Genomic DNA, 22,220 nt, shown 5'->3' with positions numbered 1-22,220 from the left:
GACACATTTTCATTAATATAACTAATTAAAGAACATTGGTTTAAACCAATCGTATCAGCATGGTAATTAAGGGTCGGTATGTATTGCCTCAAACAACAAAAGTGGTTAACTTCAGTTTGGGTAGGTTTCTCTATCTATATAAAAGCACAGTCGTATCGCAAATTAACAGCACAATATAATTAGTTTAGGCTATCTACTGACTTAAGAGCTAATTTGGAGTATCGTTTTCTCAAAATGGGAGAGCCGGTGATTCCTAAACAACTGGAAAATGCAAAAAGACTGAAAGAATTCAAATACTATTTCAATGACAAAGGACAACTGAGGAACACGGAAACAAACCAACCATTTGTTTTCAAACAATATAGTAATGCAACCAACTTGAACCACCAATGGTACAAAGTCTTTGGAACAGTTCTGGCCGAGTATGTATACGAACTCTTGGAGAAAGAATGTCTACTGAAACGAGTCTATATTCCCCTGGAGGCCGCAGAGGATGGCCCGAAAAGTTTCTGCTTCATGAGCGAAGGTGCCTTGACTAATCCTTGCAAGTTAATTGTTCTACTGCAAGATCGTGGAGTCATGCGGGCCGGTACATGGTCCCAGCAACTGATTGTGCATGATTGTCTGGATACTGGCACTCAAATCCCTTTTATTAAGAAAGCTCTAAGGGAGCACTATGAAGTGATTGTATTAAACAGTAATGACAACTTTATGCCTATTAAGCAAGACGATGTCGCAGCCGCAGAAGAGAAAAAACAATGTGATTCTGATCAAAAATATAACCTAACACTTAAACAAATACCAAAAAGAGGTTTTGAAAGTGCTGAACAGCACGTCATCTACATTTGGGACCACTTTATATCGAAGTCTACTGCAATGAATGTAGCCTTCATAGCTCATGGCTATGGCGGGTTGACATTTGTCAACCTACTGAATGAACGTACGGAGGTAATGAGCAAAGTATATGCTGTGGCCTTCATAAACTCTGCTCATGATGCAGACCATCAAAACGTTGGGCAAATAGGTCGGAATTGGATTGAAAAAAAATGCCGTAACTGGTTACTGAGCCCCAAACCTCTAGACAAGCCTGTATCCTCCGTAAGGATGGACTGTGCGCAGGTTTCTGCAGGCACTGAAAACCACGACTTGGCCCCCACAATTTGCTTTCACTCAATTTTCAAGTACTTGAAGAAAGTTGCAAATGTGCAGAAAACTAATCGATTCACTCGATCGCCAATTGTTACAAGAAGTTTAAGTAAGAAAAATTGCTTAAAGGAAAAGAAGAGGATGTAGCATTGCTTGCTGAATTGTTCAAGTGAATCCAATAAAGCCACAATACTTCATAATGAAACAATAAACAGAACTAAGGGCTCCACAGCTGAAACGAAAATTAATGATCTCTCCACAGATGCTGCTTCTAATATTTTCTGTTTGTGTGTTTGTTACTGATTTCCAGCTTCTGCAGTATTAGAATTAGAACATTACAGCGCAGTACAGGCCCTTCGGCCCTCGATGTTTATTGTTTTGTGTTAACAATGTTTTGCAATGATTACCTAAATATCTTTAATATTTGGGCACAGTCTAAATTCTACTCTAAACTAAGATTTTATCTTGTGAAAATAAAATTGTTTGCTTATTTAGGGAGAAATGTTTTTCTTGATGCAATCTTTGGCGATTGCTATGTGCAGTAGCCTGGTTGGGAAAGATATGTTTAAAACCACTCATTTTATGTAATAATTGGGTTTTCTCAAGAAGTATCCTCAGCACTGCCCTCTCCAAAAATGTAAAGCTTCCTAGAAAATGATATTAATTTAGTGTATTTCTGTCAACACACTTCTAAACTGCTTCTAGAAGATTTGAGATTTCTGAAGATAAAACATTTCCCCCTTTTAAATAAAAACAAGAAATGCTGGCAATACTCACAGGTCAGAGAGAAGCAGAGTTAACGTTTCAGATCAGTGACCCTTCCACAGATGCTGCCAGACCTGCTGAGTATTTCCAGCATTTCTTGTTTTTGTTTCAGATTTCCAGCACCTGCAGTATTTTGCTTTTATCCCCCTTTTTAAATCTTGTGTAGTGCTGACATCAAAATGGAGGCATACCAATAACATGGCTCACAAATCTTGAGAAACAGCTAAAATACTGACTCCAGTTCATTAGGTCTGAATTAAATGAATTCAGTATTCAGAATGTGCTATTTCAACCTCCTGCCCTATCACTTTCCACACTAAGACTACTGTGTAATTTTCACTTCTGTCTACATTAGATCGTGTCTCTTTTTATTAGTGTCCTTTATTAAATCATTTGTTTCTAAGTCTGTAACCTTCTGTGTTTTGATTGGTGATGGGTGATAATCAAAGACCAGAAGCTCCCAGGTTTGATCTGTGGGTTGTGCTGAGTTAGCTGATATCTGGCCACTGTAGTTCTATGTATGTGTTTTCATGTAACTAATCTTAAATTGGCATTGTTTGTTGCAGCTTTTTTTCTTTAAAGTAGACAGTGCAGTGTGTATAGCTGGACAGTGTCATGGAACTCAGAATAATTTGGCAAACCTGGTAGCCTACTTACACATGGAATTATCTATATTGCACTCATTGCCTTTATGCTGTCATTTTAATTTTCAAAACTAAATAGTTTGTGAGGATGGAGTAGGAAATTCCATAGTCTGTGTGTTGATTAAAGGCTACAAAATGAGCACTAGCAATGGCTTAATGAGTGATTGTACCATATCATAGGGTACTAAATCAAAAAAGATCAAGAGCTATCTCTGGCCTGAGTTAGCAGATATTAGAGTAGTATTAATAGTTGGCCTCAATTTCTGGTTTGGGGAAAGGGAGAAATCTTCCAATTGCTATCCATTGCCCATTTCTGAAAAATTTCTCAACTGCAGTACATACTATCTTTAGGAGGCAACAACTCACGAAGGCTTCTTCGGCAGCACCTCCCAAGCCTGCGATCTCCACTACCATGGCAGCAGATACATTGGAATACTGTCAGCCCCAAGTCAGGTACCACCCTGACCTGGACATATATTGTTGTACCTTCATTGTTACTGGGTCAAAATTCTGATGCATACTACATAACAGCGTTGTGGAAGCACCTTCCCCACACTGGCTGCAGCGATTCAAGAAGGATCACCTGCACCATCTCAAGCAAAACTGGGGATAGAAAATGGACAAATAAAAGCCTGCCTTGTCAGAAATTCCTAAGGTTTCAGTTAGTTCAGTCAACAAATGCAGAATGGAACTGAATGATACCGATGGTTCTAGCTTCAGTTCCTGATCAGTACAAAGATACCTGACCTTAGAAGGAGCAGAATGAGTAATGCTTAAATTATCCTCACTGCTACTAGATTAAACAGGAAAACCACACACCTGAAAACTATAGAGCAATTCAGGGTGGTGGACATCAGATGAACACATCTTCCCTCTGACACATTTTATTTTGTGCACAACACAAAGGCAGCTTTCATAGGTCAGCACATGCTTTCTCCTGAACAGAAGTGGTTGTGCATAAAGAATTTAAGATGGTAGGCCTCCAGATGAACAATAAACCCCCTTGCCAATAGTGCTTGGATCGGGAATAGCATAGGATACTAGCATAGTCCTCCTTTCTGACTGAAGGGGAAAAAAACACATGGCCATTCATGTTAGATTAAACAGAGGCAAAAAAAAACTTTAATCAGACAGAGCAAGATTTTAAAAAGTTCTAAAATTTTAGCTATTGGAACATGTGGTCATAAGGTTTTGGTAAGATGGAAGCAATAGAGAGTGCACTGCTCGCTCTCGACCCATATGGAGAAATGGCAAAGTTGGAAAACACAGAAACAAAGGCTATTAGGTTATATGCCTCCTTCTCCTTTGACATTTGAATCGGTACAAAGGAAGATTTTTTTTTTTTAAAGTACTTTCACAATTAAACAATCAATAGATTTTAAAGGCACAAGTGCACCTTCTCGGAATCCAATCTAAACAATTCATTGGCAGTTGAGACAAAGCAAATCTATTTCAAAAGGTGGGTCTTTGATTTGTAAGACTTCCTGATGATTGCAGATTCTCCACTTTTCCCAACACTGGTAGCAAAAAATCTCTGCCAGAATCACTGAAGCTATTTCAAAGTTGTTATAATACCGGCATAGCTAAAAATTCCTACAGAAAATATTTTAAAAATTGATTTGAAATTGTATGGACCTGCTAGATTAATAAAATAGTCTAATAATAAAGTGAAGTAGGCCTACCATTGGCAAACATGCCATCAGTTGTCTAGTCCCTAAGCTCTGGAATTCCCTCCCTAAACCTCTCCACCTTTTTCTTCTTAAAATCTACCTCTGACCAAGTTACTAGTCACCCATCCTAATTTTAGTCTGATGAAGCATCTTGTGACATTTTCCTATGCTAACGGCACAACGTAAATGTAAGTTGTCATTGTCTGCTAATAGTCATGAAGCTTACAAGCGAAGAATGATCATTTGGATGTAGTACTAAGGGCTGCTCTGGTCTACAAAACTGTAGCCAAACATGACTCAGCACCTCAGGCAAGAAAATTGGTAGGAGCAACTAAGCAACAGGAGACAGAGAGTAGTAGTGGAAGGGAGTTTCTCAGAATGGAGACGTGTGACCAGTGGTGTTCCACAGGGATCCGTGCTGGGACCACTGTTGTTTGTGATATACATAAATGATTTGGAGGAAAGTATAGGTGGTCTGATTAGCAAGTTTGCAGACGACACTAAGATTGGTGGAGTAGCAGATAGTGAAGGGGACTGTCAGAGAATACAGCAGAATATAGACAGATTGGAGAGTTGGGCAGAGAAATGGCAGATGGAGTTCAATCAGGGCAAATGCAAGGTGATGCATTTTGGAAGATCCAATTCAAGAGTGAACTATACAGTAAATGGAAAAGTCCTGGGGAAAATTGATGTACAGAGAGATTTGGGTGTTCAGGTCCATAGTTCCCTGAAGGTGGCAACGCCGTTCAATAGAGTGGTCAAGAAGGCATATGGCATGCTTTCCTTCATCGGACGGGGTATTGAGTACAAGAGTTGGCAGGTCATGTTACAGTTGTATAGGACTTTGGTTCGGCCACATTTGGAATACTGCGTGCAGTTCTGGTCGCCACATTACCAAAAGGATGTAGATGCTTTGGAGAGGGTGCAGAGGAGGTTCACCAGGATGTTGCCTGGTATGGAGGGTGCTAGCTATGAAGAGAGGTTGAGTAGATTAGGATTATTTTCATTAGAAAGACGGAGGTTGAGGGGGTACCTGATTGAGGTGTCCAAAATCATGAGAGGTATAGACAGGGTGGATAGCAAGAAGCTTTTTCCCAGAGTGGGGGATTCAATTACTAGGGGTCACGAGTTCAAAGTGAGGGAGGAAAAGTTTAGGGGGGATATGCGTGGAAAGTTCTTTACGCAGAGGGTGGTGGGTGCCTGGAATGCGTTGCCAGCAGAGGTGGTAGACGCGGGCACGATAGCATCTTTTAAGATGTATCTAGACAGATACATGAATGGGCAGGAAGCAAGGAGATACAGACCCTTAGAAAATAGGCGACATGTTTAGATAGAGGATCTGGATCGGCGCAGGCTTGGAGTGCCGAAGGGCCTGTTCCTGTGCTGTAATTTTCTTTGTTCTTTGATTGTACCCTTTCAATTTAGAACTGAAAGATGTGTACTGGCATTCAATAATACTTCAATTAAATGCAAATTGTAACTGCATTAATACTTAAATATTTCTTCAAGACATGAGCCAAAGGGCCTGTTTCTGTACTGTATAACTCTATGACTCTAAGTGGTGCAATGTTTTAAGAAATTATGCACCCATAAAATAGCTTGTGTGTGTGTTTGAATCCTTTGAAACCCCCATTGGAAGCATTTAAATTATTCAACTGTCACGCTCACATAAAGTACAGCAATTGAAAATACAAGAACTCAACCTGAAGAGTTATTAAATTGACTTTTCTTTTAAAAAGTGCTTCAAAATGGCTGCCAAAGGTCAAAAGACCTGGCCTTGTATATTCAAACTGACTTACTATTTGGCAAGGACAGAAGGATACATTCCAAAGCTGAGGTGTCAAAAACAGCAATCCTGAACTCTTCAAAAGACATTTTTGAATTGAATGAGTTCTTCTGAAATAAAGAAGGTGTGAACTAGCCACATCCCAGGCCATTGTCAGTCACCACAGGGAGGAAGATCTATGTATCCCAACAGAGGCAAGATGGGAGAGGATTTTAGATTTAAAAAGTAGCTCTCAGGAGAGAGAGCAAAAGAATCAGGACAAACACCACAAAAGCCTGTCCAGTTGAGAGCTGGGAGAAAAATTCAACCCTGCTGTAATTTCTACACTTCAACTTGTGCAGCAGAGAACTGGAATTGATCCCATCTTCAGACTGAAATTTCAACCGTGAAATCTATGAACAACCCAGGCCTGTAACTTTAAAGAAGAAATTGACCTCTGAGAAGATTCAACAGGTTATCGTGAACCCGAAAACCTACCTCACTTATCTATTCTTGTGTATGTGGGTGTGAGTGAATGCGTGTGTGGGTAAGGTTGCAACCATTTCAGGAGTGAATATTTGCTCATTAGTTCATCTTCTGTTTTAAACCTACAAGAAAACCTGTAATTGTCTGTTTATTTGACAAATAAAACACAGAGGGGTAAAAACCCTAATAAGTTTAGTTTAGTTTAGAGATACAACACTGAAACAGGCCCTTCGGCCCACCGAGTCTGTGCCAACCATCAACCACCCATTTATACTAATCCTACACTAATCCCATATTCCTACCACATCCCCACCTGTCCCTATATTTCCCTACCACCTACGTACACTAGGGGCAATTTATAATGGCCAATATACCTATCAACCTGCAAGTCTTTTGGCTTGTGGGAGGAAATCGGAGCACCCAGAGGAAACCCACGCAGACACAGGAAGAACTTGCAAACTCCACACAGGCAGTACCCAGAATTGAACCCGGGTCGCTGGAGCTGTGAGGCTGCGGTGCTAACCACTGCAAAACAAAAACACTTGCTGTGATCAGGTGGGAGTTGAACAGTGGGGTCCACCCACATCCCCTCACTACATGGCCATACCATAATCCTCCCACAATGGTATGTCTGTCATGTGGGGAATATTGGAAATATCAAAGCTCTTTACAATGCTGTAGTTTGATTTTTTTTTATTTTTAAGTGCCATTTCTATATTTGTACACATCACTTCCTAAAACTGGTACCCAGAAGAGATATGGTAGAATTCCGTTTTGCTTTTCTTCTAGCATTATCGATATGGAGCACCCACAAGTTAGCTGATTTTGACTTTAAGTTCATTATCATTAAAATACATGTTGCAGGATCATGTAAAATGCTGCACCAGTTACTAAACACAAAGGCATTGTAGGTTCCTGGAGAGGTATTGAAGCAAAAACACCAGAAATCTACTCAACTGATCCTTTAATAGAATTCTGAGCAAAATTAAACATTGCTGTCGTGGAAGGTAAAATTCAGCACCCTTTAAAGAAAGGCCAGGTCATCTAGAAGAGAAAAGTGATAATCCAGCCAGAATTCTGATTATCCCCTAAAGTACTTAATCTTCACAGAGTGATTGGATACTTGAAAGCTCTTCTGCAATCCATCTTATTGTATCCAGCACTATTTTGGATATAAATAAAGGAAGCAGTGATCCTATTTCCAATAATTACAGTGGCTGACAATTTGGTGCAGGTTGGAAAACAGCTTACTGAAGGTTTCTGAAAAGGACAAAAAACTTCTGAACACTTAACTGCTTGGTAATGTCTGGCGAGCTGGCATCAACAACCTTCATGATCCTGGATTGATTCCATTGCTGAAATGCTGCCTGAACCTTATAAAACCTTTGCTATATATTTCAGAGCCAAGGTCAGCAAACAAGAGTAGTGTTCCCCACTCTCTGCCAATATTGACCTACAGGATAAATCATTGAGTGCAACTTTTAAATTTGTAAGACCCAATATGGAAGGGTTTTTATAAGATGCTTGAAACCTGCACCAATGTAATTATTCCTGTCCAATTAAGCTATATTTGAGTCTTTATGAATGGGCCTTTTACATTGAAAATCCCAAATAGGATAACCGCAACTTTTGTCACAAAATTCATTCAATGTAAGCCATGTAACTGTTCATTGCATTTGCATATATATTTGATCTCCCCAATGTAAATAGGTGATCGCTTTGCTAAAAACATCCATTCTGTTCAGAAGTGCAACCCCGAGTTTTATGTTGTATGGTATTTCAATCTTCCGTCCAATCCCACTCTGACTTTGAGGAACAGGACCTCATATTTCTACTTGGCACTCTGGCCTCGATTCGATTTTTAACAACGTCAAACCTTAAATATAGCTACCATGTTCTCTGTAGCAGTAGGTGTTGGATGGGTGCACTGGTGTTTCTAGGGATTAGGAAAGTGAGAGAGTTGGTGCTGAGGTGAGAAAACTGTACTGATGGAATCAAATGCACTCTTGCACTGTTTCCTTCCACAAGATTGCCTGACTGCTGGAAACTGCTCCACTTGGACAGTTTTTCACGCTTCCCTTTCTACTCACCTATTCTCCTTAGCTCTTCTTACATGTTCAGTGGCATTGAAACACAAGAAGTAAGAGCAGTAGGCCCTTCAAGCCTGTTCCACCACCCAATCAGATCATGGCTGATCTTCTACCTCAACTTCACCTTCCTGCACTATCCCCATATCCCTAGATTCCCTGAGTATCCATAAAAATCTATCGATCTCGGTCTTGAATATACTCAACAACTGAGCATGTACAGCCTTCTAGGGTTAAGAATTGCAAAGATTCACAACACTTTGAGAGTGAAGAAATTTCTCCTCATCTCAGGCGATATGTTTATGTCTTTTATTTCTCTCATGCCAGCTGTGCATATCAGTTCTGCACTTTACCTAATTTCCAGTTCCCATCGTAGCACTTTACAGGCCATTCGATGTCTTTTCCTGGGTCAATGTGTCTAATGTTTTTTTCCCTCTCATCCTCCCTTTTCACTGTTCTGTTCCTTCTTTAATGCTGTTTATTTGTAATACCTTTAATTCAAAAGAATAGTTTGTTTCCTGAAATGCCAACCAACTTGTTTTCTCGTCCGATTCTGCTTGACCGAAGTGTGTCTCTAGCATTTTCTGTTTTTGTTTCAGATTTCTAGCATTTGCAGCATTTGTTCTTTTTTTCAAAATTTCAGGTTGGTTACAGGAACTCAACATAAATCATAGTCATACAGAATAGATTTTTTTTAATCAAATGCAAGACTACAAGGAGCAGAGTGTTGCCATTATTGTATGCCTGACAAACAGGAAGTCTCAGATCTACTATGCTGAGTTAACTGCGATAAGCCAGCAAAAGGTGATAGGTTTTCCACTTAGCCCTAGTATCCAGCATGAAGAAAGCACTGACTTTCTGCTCACAAGTCATATGCAGTGAACAGTACCAGAAAATTTGCACATTGGTTGTGTAAGACAGAGACAGGCATGCAACGACAAGATCAGGCTAGAATGTAATGCCTACCATGATTAAACAACCCTGAAACAGTAGGTGCATACTTGAACAGTGGCTATGTTCTCAACATATCACAAAGTTACTGGCACCTCTTGAACCATACATTAACGTGAGCCATCTTTTTCAGGACAGAAAAATAGGGTTGAGGGGAGAAATCCACATTCAAAGGGCGCCTGATGGCACATTGCATCGTACACTTGGACTGTGCATGAAGTGCTAAGACAAATCCCCATACAGGAAGTAAACACTCCCACTTCTAAAGCAGAAATTTAGAGGTTAATAAAACAAAATCCCTCCTGCTGATGAGCTCAAAGAAGCAGGGGCTTGGAAGGTTAGCTGCCTACTATCTTGGTCAGGGAATGGTTTGTGGTAGTACAGAAACAGAATTTGTTTCCCCCTACTTTCTTTTAAATAGCTATTGCTTCCTTTCCAATACTCTTTTCACATATAGGGCTTACATCTTAGATTATAGCACAGTTGTTTTAAGAGAGACCACAGAGCCAAGAAGAACCCCTGCAGACAAAAAGATTCCCATCAAGTGTTAATCAGGAAAACACCAATTGTCAGGCAAATGAATTATTTATCCAAAGCTAATCTTTAAGACAAGCATGTGGCAGCAGACTTGCCAATGAGCTGAGATAGAGTGTTCCAGGATACTGAAATTCTAAGCAATGGAGGATCAGAAGCTCTGCATACTGAGTCTCTTCATCATGATTCTTGCAAATCTCTTCCAAGAAGTTTCTTGTCTATGAATATTTACATAGTCCACAATATTAAATCAAAATCTCAATACTTCTCAACAAACGGAGAACATTTTGATGACTAGAAATTGCATCCTGTATTCAATATTTGCCATGGGGTGATTGCAAAACACAACAAACAGCCAGTATATTTAGATGCCATGATAGAGGAGGTCATACTTTGGGATATTCCTCGGATCAATAGGGCTGTGCACTATTAGTTTTCCACGCATCGCTCCACGGAATATTACTTCAATTAAATCTATGAAGTCTTGCTTTGTTTTGAAACACCCAACAAACTTTGTATGATCTGGAGACCTAAAAAAAGAAAATGCAAACACTTAATTTTGCTATAGCTCACAATTTTACTTGCAAGAAATCCAATAAAGCTAAACAACTTACATTTATATAGCGTCTTTATCGTAGAAAATGTCCCAAAGCACTTCACAGGGGTTAATCAGGTGAAAATAATAGGAGACAAAGAAGGAGATATCAGAAGAGGTGATCAAAAGCTTTGTCAAAGATCTGTGTTTTGAGGAGAGGCAGGAGTAAAAGTGGAAGGGTTTAGGGACAGAATTCCTAGTTGGCTGAAGGCACCAATGGTGGGGAATGCATTAAGGTTACAGTCAGAGGAATGGAACATTGGGGTAGAGAGGGTTACAGAGATAAGGAGCAAGAAGCTCATGAAGGGATCTGAACATAAGGATAAGAAATTTAAATTTGAGACATTGGTAGGAGTGTTGGGGGAGCAGAATTTTGGATCAGCTGAACTTCAAGAGGGATGGAGGGTGGAGGATGCAAAGCCATCCAGCAGAGCATTAGAATATCAAGTTTGGACTGGCGGAGAGTTTCAGCAGCAGATGGGCTAAAGGAGGGGTGAAGGCAGTCAATGTTACAGAGGTGAAAGTAAGCGGTCTTAGCGATGGAGAGTATATGTTCTGCTTGTAGTCAAAAAGGACTCAAAGATTGTAAACAATTTGGTTCAGCCCGAGACAATATACAGGAGGGGCAACAGAATCAACAGCAAGGATACAGAGATTCTGGTGTGATCCAGAGATGATGTCTTTCCAATGTTCGCTTGGAAGAAATTGTAACTCATCAAGACCAGATATCGGATAAGCAATCTGACAAGACTAAGGCAGTACAGGGGTCACGAGAGGTGAAGAAGAAAGAGATTTGAGTGTCATCAGCATACATGTGGAAGCTGAGGCAGTATGTAGATGAGGAAGAGGAGGGGCCAAGGACTGATCCTTCAGGGATTTGAAGGCAACTGTATGGGATTGGTAAAGAATGCCATTGCTGAGATGCTCTGGCTATGATCAGATAGGTAAGAGTTATACCAACCAAGGGTAATCCAACCGAGCTGGATAATAGAGGAAAGGCATTGGAGGGGAATGGTGTGGTTGATCATGTCAAATGCTGCAGAGTAGTTGAGGAGGAATAATGCAACATGGTCTCAATCACAAGTGTCGTCATTTTGACCTTGATTAGGGCCGTTTCAGTGCTGTGGCAGTAGAAGAAACATGATTGGAGAGATTTTTTTTCAAAACTTGCATTTATTTAGCACCTTTCATGACCTCAAGATGTCCCAAAGCTTTTTACAGCCAATGAAGTACTTTTGAAATGTAGTCACTGTTTTGTAATGTAGGAAACATGGCAACCAATTTGCTCACAGCTAGCTCCCACAAACAGCAACGTGATAACGACCAAATGATCTGTTTCACTATTATTGATTGAGAGATAAATATTGGCGAGGACACCTGCTCTTCTTCAAAATAGTGTCATGGTATCTTTTACATCCACCTGAGTGCACAGACAGGAACTCAATTTAACATCTCATTCACGGCATCTCTGACAGTGCAGCACTCCTTCAGTATTGCACTGGAGTGTCAGCTAGATTTTTGTGCTCAAGTCTCTGGAGTGGGACTTCAACCCACAACCTTTTGACTCAGAGTCGAGAGTCACTGAGCCGTGGCATTTTTTTTTTTTAAACATCAAGTTGTAGGAAATGTGGGCATGGATTTGGGAGAGGTAACACATTCAAGAACTTTGAAGAAAGAAAAATTGGAGATGAGCATTTCGGGGATAGTGATCATAACTCTGTAAGATTTAAGGTAGTTATGGAAAAGGACAAAGATGGAGCAGAAATAAAAGTACTGAATTGGGGGAAGGCCGATTTCAATATGATAAAACAGGATCTGGCCAAATTGGACTGGGAGCAGCTACTTGTAGGAAAGTCTACATCAGACCAGTGGGAGTCATTGAACGAGGAAATAGTGAGAGTTCAGACCCAACATGTACCGTTAAGGTGAAGGGTAGGACCAATAAGTTCACGGAACCCTGGATGTCAAGGGATATAGAGGATTGGAGCTGGAAAAAAAAGGAGGCTTATGGCAGATTCAGAGCGCTGTAAACAGCGGAGGCCCTAGAGGAGTACAGAATGTGAAGGGGGGGTACTTTAAAAAGTAATTAGGAAAGCGAAGAGGGGACATGAAAAAATACTGGCGGGCAAGATAAAGGAAAATCCTAAGGCATTTTATAAGTATATTAAGGGCAAGAGGATAACCAGGGAAAGAGTAGCGCCCATTAGGGACCAAAGTGGCAATGTGTGTGTGGAGCTGGAGGACATAGGTGAGGTTTTAAATGATTACTTTTCATCTGTGTTTACTATGAAGAAGGACGATGTAGGTGTAGAGATCAGGGGGGGGATTGTGATATATTTGAACATACTAGCATTGAAAGGGAGGAAGTATTAGCTGTTTTAGAGGGCTTAAAAGTGGATAAATCCTCAGGCCAGATGAACTGCATCCCAGGCTGTTATGCGAGGCAAGGGAGGAGATAGTAGGGGCTCTGACACAAATTTTCAAATCCTCTCTGGCCACAGGAGAGGTACCAGAGGATTGGAGGACAGCGAATGTGGTACCATTATTCAAGAAGGGTAGCAGGGATAAACCAGTGAGTGTAACATCAGTGGTTGGGAAATTATTGGAAAAAATTCTGAGGGACAGGATTAATCTCCACTTGGAGAGGCAGGGATTAATCAGGGATAGTCAGCATGGCTTTGTCAGGGGGAGATCGTGTCTAACTAACTTGATTGAATTTTTTGAGGCGGTGACTAGATGTGTGGATGAGGGTAAAGCAGTTGATGTAGTCTACATGGACTTCAGTAAGGCTTTTGATAAGGTCCCACATGGGAAATTGGTTAAGAAGGTAAGAGCCCATAGGATCCAGGGCAATTTGGCAAATTGGATCCAAAATTGGCTTAGTGGCAGGAGGCAGAGGGTAATGGTCGAGGGTTGTTTTTGCGAGTGGAAGCTTGTGACCAGTGGTGTACCACAGGGAACAGTGCTGGGACCCGTGCTGTTTGTAGTGCACATTAATGATTTAGATGTGAATATAGGAGGTATGATCAGTAAGTACGCAGATGACACGAAAATTGGTGGTGTCGTAAATAGTGGGGAGGAAAACCTTAGATTACAAGACGATATAGAAGGGCTGGTAAGATGGGCGTAGCTGTGGTAAATGGAATTTAATCCTGAGAAGTGTGAGGTGATGCATTTTGGGAGGACTAACAAGGCAAGGAAAAATACAATGGATGGTTGGACCATAGGAAGTACAGAGGGTCAGAGGGACCTTGGTGTACTTGTCCATAAATCACTGAAGGCAGCAGCACAGGTAGATAACGTGGTTAGGAAGGCATATGGAATACTTGCCTTTATTAGCCGAGGCATAGAATATAAGAGCAGGGAGGTTACGATGGAACTGTACAAAATGCTAGTTAGGCCACAGCTGGAGTACTGTGTACAGTTCTGGGCACCACACTATAGGAAGGATGTGATTACACTGGAGAGGGTGCAGAGGAGATTCACCAGGATGTTGCCTGGGCTGGAGCATTTCAGCTATGAAGGGAGACTGAAAAGGCTAGGGTTGTTTTCCTTAGAGCAGAGAAGGCTGAGGGGGGACCTGATTGAGGTATACAAAATTATGAGGGGCATTGATCTGTTAGATAGGAAGAAACTTTTTCCCTTAGCGGAGGGGTCAATAACCAGGGGGCATAGATTTAAGGTAAGGGGCCGGAGGTTTTGAGGGGATTTGAGGAAAAGAAATTTCACTCAGAGGGTGGTTGGAATCTGGAATGCACTGTCTGAAGAGGTGATAGAGGCAGGAACCCTCACAACATTTAAGAAGTATTTAGATAAGCACTTGAAACGCCATAGCATACAAGGCTACGGGCCAAGTGCTGGAAAATAGGATTAGAATAGTTAGGTGCTTGATGGCCGGCACAGACACGATGGGCCGAAGGGCCCGTTTCTGTGCTGTATAACTATGAGGTGAGAGTTTGCAAGGATAGTAGTGTCAAGGGAGTTTTTTGAGGAAGGGGTGATAACACTAGTTTTGAAAGTGCAAGAGCAGTACCTCAGGAGAGGGAACCATTATGTCAGCTAGCATTGGGGGTCATGAAGAAAGTTGAGTGCTCAGCAGTGTAGTGGGACTGGGGTCAAGGGATGCAGGAGGTGGATCTCAGGAGTATGATGAGCTTAGAAAGGGCACAGCGGAAATAGGAGAGAAACTGAAAAAAAACATGACTTTAGGGCAAGGGCAGGAAGAGGTTTGACTTGGTGGGTAAGGAGAAGGGTTGGGGGGTGGAAGCAGCTGAAGAGACAGTCTCAATCTCATGATAAAGAAGTCCATCAGCTCCTCTCATGTTGTTTGGAGGTGAGGAGAGAGAGGTTTAGCGAGACAGCAAGTAGTGGAGAAAAAAAGGCAGGAGTTGTCTATGCTTGCCAGGATGACCCTGGAGTAATATGTGGTTTTGGGAGAGGAGAAAATGGCTCAATAGTTCTTGATATGATCCAGCCAGTTCTGGTGATGGATAACTAATCCAATTGTGGGCCAGATACACTCAACCCCTACGACTTGAGGGAACAAAGCTGGGGCCACATCGGGGGATTGACTTGGATGGGAGAGAGTAAAAGTTTTTTCTGGGGCCAAGAGCATCATAGGTGGAAATGAGGGAGTGCTGGACACATCAAACATTGCAGAAGTATTGTGAACATTTGCAACCAAAGGTTATGCAAGGCTAACTGGTCATTTGTGGTGTAACTTAACAGATAAAAAGTAAAATGTGAGCCTCAGCACAATTATGGATTGTGGAGTAGCTAATAATAAAAGGAAAGATTTTAAGCAGTAATTTTCAGTTGAAAAAAACTGCTATTGTTTGGCTAATTTCAATTGATTGTCTTACATCTGTTGGGGGAAGCCAAGAGAAAAATGGTTCTCCTTAAACGTACTGATCCTTCCATTCCATATTAACCAAGATACTTAGCACAAGGATGTGTTTACTGAAACCTTGTACACATACTAGATGGAACTGTATTACACCTTAACTGAAGTAAAATATCTTACCCATAATCCACTTTCATGTGTTGGCCATTGAAGAAAAACACTGTGGAAGGAATGTAGCTGATGTCAAAGTAGCGGGTATATATAGGCACACTGTCAACATCCACCAGATAAATAGCTGCCATTTTACTCAGGTCATGAGCAGTTTTTGAAAGCTAATGAAACAAAGATGAAAGAAAAGAACTTGATATTGAGACCTTACTAGAAGTGATACTTTTACCTTGGAAAGAAAATTGTTTATTACAAAGAATAAACATAAGAACATAATACAATAGGTTGGGGCAAATAATCAGTAGCAAAGCTTGAAACATAACTGTAGAATTATGTAGTTTTAAAAAAAACCATAACAATAAATTTAAATATGGATGTTTAATCAGTCTGGTGTAATACTTAGTCTGCAAAGTGAACCAATCCTGGGTTGAAATCCAAACTTCAGGTGATATTTACATTTGTACATTTTCTGGTCTGTAACTTACTGATTCAGCCAAGTTGCCCATTCCAACTTTTAAGTTAAGATGACCTATCTACTTAACAATGAGAAAAAACTGGTATAGTTCCAACCTCGAGTTACACTTCAGCAATTCCTTGTGGTATTGACACATATCAATAAAGGTGTCTATCAGCACCCTTGCCCAAGTGGGCATTCATTTGTGTGTCTTTACAAAACATTTAAAAACCTAAATGTACAATGGCAAGTCTAACTAACAGCAGGCACCATTAGATGCCCATTTACAGCAAATTATAGCGCAATATTTGTACCTTCAACAACTTGTATTCATAAAGTGCCATTAATGTAGTAAATGTCCTAAGGCTCTTCACAAATGCATTGTCAAACAAAATTTGACACCAAGCAAAATAAGGAGATAGTATAGCAGATGACCAAAAGCTTGATTAAAGAAGTAGATTTTACAGAGTACCTTAAAAGGAGGAGAGAGAGAGATAGAGAGACAGAAAGGTTTAAGGTGGGAATTCCCGAGCCTAGTGTATAGGCAGTTGAAGGCACAGTTGCCAATGGTGGAAAGATTAAAATCAGGGATACATAAAAGGCTACAATTGGTTTGTGCAGGGACATCAATAAGTTGTAGGGCTGGAAGAGGTTATAGAGTTAGAGAGATGCGAAGCCATGGAGGGATTGGAAAACAAGGATGAGAACTTAAATTTGAGGCTTTGTCATACCAGGAGCCAATGTAGGTCAGCGAGCACTGGGGTGATGGGTGAACAGGACTTTGCGTAAGTTAGGATGCAGGCGGCAGAGTTTTGGATGAGCTTGAGCATCGTCTTGCCAGAACACCTCAAAGCTTCACACATAACACTCACTTTTGAAATGCAGTACTGTTGCAGACAAACACTAACTGTTCTAGGCAATCACTTTGCACACTGTAGTACGACACAAATAACCCCAAGATACATTCAATCAGTTTTTAGTGGTTTCAGCATTTTGAGGAATGGTGCCATATTTCTTTAAAATTGCCAAATGATTTCATTCGATAGATAGTACCTTCAACACTCCCCCAGAACTGCACTGAAGTGTGAACTCAGCTGATAAATTCACAGCACCTGATTAGAAGGCTGGAAGGGAAACTAGTTTTATGATTTAGAGCCGAAAGTTATACCAAGCTGATACTATAATGTATTTTCCCTGCTGACAGTGAAACATAATGAAAATAATTACTTAAAAAAATCAAATGAAACAGGTTTGTTAACGTTTAGTGACAATTCTTACAATTTCATCCAGATGCAAACAGACCGTGTCCTGGTCGCGACCAAAACGCAGAACAAGCACCCTCTCTGCCACGGTCTTTATGATATGGTCAACGTCTTTCTTAGTTTGTAACTTTGGCAGCAAAAAGCTCATTCTCTCAACTTGAAGAGAAAAGGCTAATTGAAATAAAGAGTTAAACTAAAATTCACATAGGCGGGGAAAGGACAACGACGAACCGGATGTAATTCTTCTGCTCCTAGGACTACTTCGAAATAATTCCCCAGAAACACGCTTCAAGCTAATTTTTAATGAAAGAAAATGTTACATTTTAATTAACAACGTGATCAAATGATTCCTCAAAGTTTACCATACTAAACGAACTTATATTCGTTTAATAAACAGCATCACAAAATACACAGCATGCACATAATGTATTAGACACTGCCAGATATTTGCGATTGAACAAGGATTGCAAATTGAAAGATCTGAATTAAAATGAATCGGGCACATGCAGTATTAGATTACTCAAACGATAACTTTGCCCTGTGTTTCATGATATCTGTTGTTCATGAAAATGATTCTGTAGGTAACTAGCTACTACAATTGAGCAACTGTGCTCAATTTAAAAAAAAAACTGCAATGGTTTGATGTGTGCATTGTTCATTTGGAATGTGGAAAGCAGGGAGTCTGGAAAGCGGCGGACACACGCCGCGTTGACCTTTCCCCCATGTGAAGGCAGCTGCAGTTTCTCTGAATGAGATCCGGGCAGGGTTCTGTGTTGCACGTTCCAGATTCGAATTTGCAACACCGGACTTCATTCATCTCTTTAACAGGTTAGCGCGATTCTATTTATTCCTAATATACGATCTCCATTTTTTATTTTGTATTTTTAAAATTGAAGTGCCTGTGTAACGAGGCAAATCTATGGAGAGCATTTCACAGCAATATTAATTGACAAGAATACGCAAAATTCTCCGCGCTATTCTTTCCTACATATTACAACCTCCAGAATCCAGTTCATTGTTCAGTCTGTGTTGAGTCCGCTTATGGGCAGCAGTTATACAATTGGATTCAATGTCCGTAGGCGGGGGAGAAAAGGAAATCAACGAAGGGTTCTTGTAGCTAACTGCAATCCATTGACTCCCATTGGCAAGTTCAGGTGGGTGGACGTTGGGTGAAAACAGGGTCAGACTCAGTGGTTCTGGAGCTCGAATAGCCTGTCAACATTTACTATCTGATTTCAATGAGTTACCATCCTGTGCCCATTATTCTAGCATAAGTTGGTCTCTCCAAGAGAGGAATGGAGAAAATTGGGAAGGGTGAAAAAGTGTGCTTGGAAGAAATGATTCCTGTGCTCAGTCGTTTTGTACATCTATGGTTTTGAGAAAATTGGGAACTCTGCGTTTCAGCTCAAACAGATTCAGCAAGAACTTGGTAACATTTAATTTGGAAAAATCTTTCATTATTCTTCTAATACTTTTTATCTAATTACAGGATCAAACATCATCCTTGGATTTATTAGAACATTGTTGGAGATTATTCAGATTTCAGAATTATTTTATTTTGAGTATAATTATGTGGCTCCGTGTTCCCCATCTTTTACAAAGCTTTAGTAGACGCTACACTCTACAAGTAAAGACTCAGGTGAAGAATAAAGTGCTGTTGGCCTGGTGCCAATTTATGCCAAATCACAGGACACTGGTTTTGACGCCTTGTGTAAAGAATGAAGAACAAAAAGTTAGCCCTGATAAACTAGATTTAGATATGTGGAAGACTGTCATGAGAGAAAACGCAACTGAAGCTCCCAAACCACTCCCCTCTGAAGATCTTGGGAACTCATCCCTTGCTGCTACAAGGGAACTGGTTCAAATGTGGCGACTAGCTGGGAAAACCGTGCCAGAGGACATAACTGATGAACAGCTGAGCACAGTTCAAGAACTACCCACTAAATCTGCAAAGAAAAAATATCTTAAGTACCTAGCAATCAAAGAAGGCAAAAAGAAAGCTGAAAAGGAAAAACAAAAATTAAAGCAAGGAGGAACAAAGCATCTGCAGAAGGAAAAAGAAAACGAGGAAGGAGTTGCATTAAAGAATACTTTTCTCTTACAATTCTGGCAACGGTCTTTTGACGTAATGTACAATTGGAGGGCAGCTCAGTCCATGATGTTTGGTCAGCCACTGGTATTTGATATGAGCTATGAAAGCTACATGGCCCGTCGAGAAATGGAGAACACTGTCTCTCAGCTACTGGAGTGTGAGGGGTATAACAGAAGATCTTTGGACCCATTCCACTTACATTTCTGTAACCTTAGCCCTGAGGGATCATATTATAAGGAGCTTTTGAAACGTTACGGGGATGCCTGGGATAGACTCTTGATAACAGTAACGGAAAAGTCATATGTTGACATTTTTCCCAAAGACAAGCTTGTGTATTTAACTGCAGATTCACCTTCCATATTGAAGACTTTTCGGGATGATAAAATCTACATCATTGGATCGATTGTTGATAAGTCAATTCAGCCAGGGTTGTCCCTTGCAAATGCAAAGCGTTTAAAGTTGGCAACTGCACGCCTTCCTTTGGATGAGTATTTGAAGTGGGATAGTGGTGCAAAAAACCTTACATTGAACCAAATGATCGGCATTTTGTTGACTGTGAAAGAAACTGGTAGCTGGCAAGAGGCTCTCAAGTTTGTTCCAAAAAGGAAACATGAAGGATTTTTACCAGTTCCAATAGAACAGAGATACTGCAGTCGAACCAAAAATCACCAGAACAAGAAGACAGTTAACAATGAACCAGAAAAGAGAGCCAGTTGGCAAAAGTCAACTTTAAATTCAAATCGAGTTGCAGAAAAATCTTCAGATAGTCATAAAAAAAGATGGTGGGTGGATGAAGATTGAAGATCCTTCAAATATTTTAAGTACTGATTTGGCTAGAAGAAATATCTTTATTACTGCACTGATTTTTGTGATGCATTAATATATCAAAAGATGTAAATTTGACTATTGTGCACATCTCCCCACCCCAGTGCATTGATTGATTATAAACTATAATTGTGAGGAAAACTATAACAAAGTAATAAAAGTTATATGTTTAGCTCCCTGGTGGGTTAGCAAGTTATTCAGTGAGTAACTGAGGCATGAATACTAGGAATGTTCCAGGCTTGATCTCTGATTAGTGTGAGTTAGCTGATTTCAGCCAGGGCTGTGTTAGGAACATTGCAATTGGCCCTGTTACTTCAGGGTTTTGCTATCCAGCAACTCTTGCTGGCACTGAGAATAAGATTATGCAGACTGTGGTTTCCTCCACACCGCCCCCCCAACCCCTTCCCCAGTAAACATCCTGGCAAGAATGTTACTTGAATATTAACGTGGACAACCAGTGGCCATAGAACCATATCTTTCAGGATGGAAAACTACTGGCAAAAATTAGTGGATGATAAAAGAAAACCTTTAAAAAATTGCATCTGTATTGAGTTAATCAATAATACCCAGAATAGTTAAGGGGGAGCTAGGGCCATTATATTTGATCTACGCATCCCTCATCTAGAGATGATTAAAAATCAAAAAGGCTCCTCAATGTTGATTGCTATCCAGCTACTCCTATTGAAATTGCTTGTGTGTGAATGTTGGGTGAGGATATGATTGAGATTATATATGATAGTTTATACAATCACTGACTAGACTCAGTAGAATGACGACATTGTATGAGGTACCTGAGGACCATTGGCATCTGTGGAACTTCATTGCAGTATGAGTTACAGTGTTTAGGAACGGAAGAGTTATGAAGGAAAACTGGAGAGAAGGAAGAAAAGCAATTACCAGAGGGGAAACTCTACCACCAACATGGTATTCAAACTCAAGTGTCTGTCAGCTGAGGGTCAAGCTGATAGTCATCTAGCTGGCAGTTAAAAGTCTACCACATACCATAATGAGTCACTTTTGTAGGTTTCTTACAAATGATTAACTGCTTAAAAAAAGCATAAATAAAATGTACATCCACAAAAAAGAGAGTATTGAAGAAGGTGCCTCCGATTTTTACAATGTTATACCTGCTTTGAGAAATTGAAAAACAAATATTTGTTGCCAAAGGAAACCCAACAATATAATCTGATGGAGGTATTTTTTAGTTTTCATTTTGTTTTAGTATGTTGTATTAAAAACAAATCCAACGAAGAAAATGGGGTTGAAAAGATAAGGCAGCAGGATGGGTAAATGCGATTAGAACTATTTACTCACATGGAGGGTAAACACTGGTTGGGCAGAATGGCCTGTTCCCATATTGCAACTTCAATCTATGAAATTGTCACAGTAAGTCTGGCTGGGCTATGGCTATACATATTATTAACAAAAAATCATTTTAATAAACCAAACATTACAAATAAACATAATTTGGAACAGCAAAACTAGCAATCATTTAATCATTAACAATACAGACAAAAATCAGGCATTCGTTTTTCAGACACATTTTAGTGGTGCATTTGCTGGAGGCGACATTGATGTCATAGTTGTGTATATATGCTCAGTGATTGAACACTTTTGACAGCCAGCAGTCATGGGGTCAGAGCAGCACCACCAGGTAAAGACTAACACCTTTTCAAATGGTCTTTCTGAGTTCAGTGATTCTTTTGTGCAGCTGTCCTGTTTTCATATTATAATTTCTGTGTATGTATATATATTCTGGAAGTATAAGGTTCTAGGTGCCTAATGTCTTAAACTGCAAGACAATTCACTTCAATTACACTGAGTTCTGTTTTTCAGAAAAATCACAGTGGGCTGAATTTTACCAGCCCCTCGACATCACAAGTTGAGGACTGGTACAATTCTGCGGGGAGAGGCCTGCCTTGACCCCCGACGA

The 22,220-nt window shown here is 40.3% G+C and overlaps 3 protein-coding genes across 3 annotated transcripts; 2 read left to right on the top strand and 1 right to left on the bottom strand.

Moving 5' to 3' along the window:
• On the top strand, positions 1-1,575 carry LOC137374193 (putative protein ARB2BP). The gene has a single exon (XM_068039981.1). It carries the CDS (start codon positions 235-237, stop codon positions 1,291-1,293), a length of 1,059 nt encoding a protein of 352 aa, XP_067896082.1. The 5' UTR covers positions 1-234; the 3' UTR covers positions 1,294-1,575.
• A 7,665-nt stretch (positions 1,576-9,240) lies between these two features.
• Positions 9,241-17,616, bottom strand: txnl4b (thioredoxin-like 4B). Its single transcript, XM_068040948.1, has 3 exons — positions 17,387-17,616; positions 15,667-15,818; positions 9,241-10,578 (listed from the first exon to the last, which is right to left on the bottom strand). Exons 1-3 carry the CDS (start codon positions 17,516-17,518, stop codon positions 10,413-10,415), a joined length of 450 nt encoding a protein of 149 aa, XP_067897049.1. The 5' UTR covers positions 17,519-17,616; the 3' UTR covers positions 9,241-10,412.
• Positions 17,617-18,082: 466 nt separating this feature from the next.
• Positions 18,083-21,787, top strand: LOC137374604 (tRNA methyltransferase 10 homolog C-like). Its single transcript, XM_068040946.1, has 2 exons — positions 18,083-18,198; positions 18,860-21,787. Exon 2 carries the CDS (start codon positions 18,941-18,943, stop codon positions 20,261-20,263), a length of 1,323 nt encoding a protein of 440 aa, XP_067897047.1. The 5' UTR covers positions 18,083-18,198; positions 18,860-18,940; the 3' UTR covers positions 20,264-21,787.
• The last annotated feature ends 433 nt before the right edge of the window (positions 21,788-22,220 follow it).

This window comes from Heterodontus francisci, chromosome 10 (assembly GCF_036365525.1).
Source record: "Heterodontus francisci isolate sHetFra1 chromosome 10, sHetFra1.hap1, whole genome shotgun sequence".
NCBI classification, from domain to species: domain Eukaryota; kingdom Metazoa; phylum Chordata; class Chondrichthyes; order Heterodontiformes; family Heterodontidae; genus Heterodontus; species Heterodontus francisci.
Note: the sequence above shows the minus strand (reverse complement) of the source record. Positions and strands in the feature narration are given on the sequence as shown.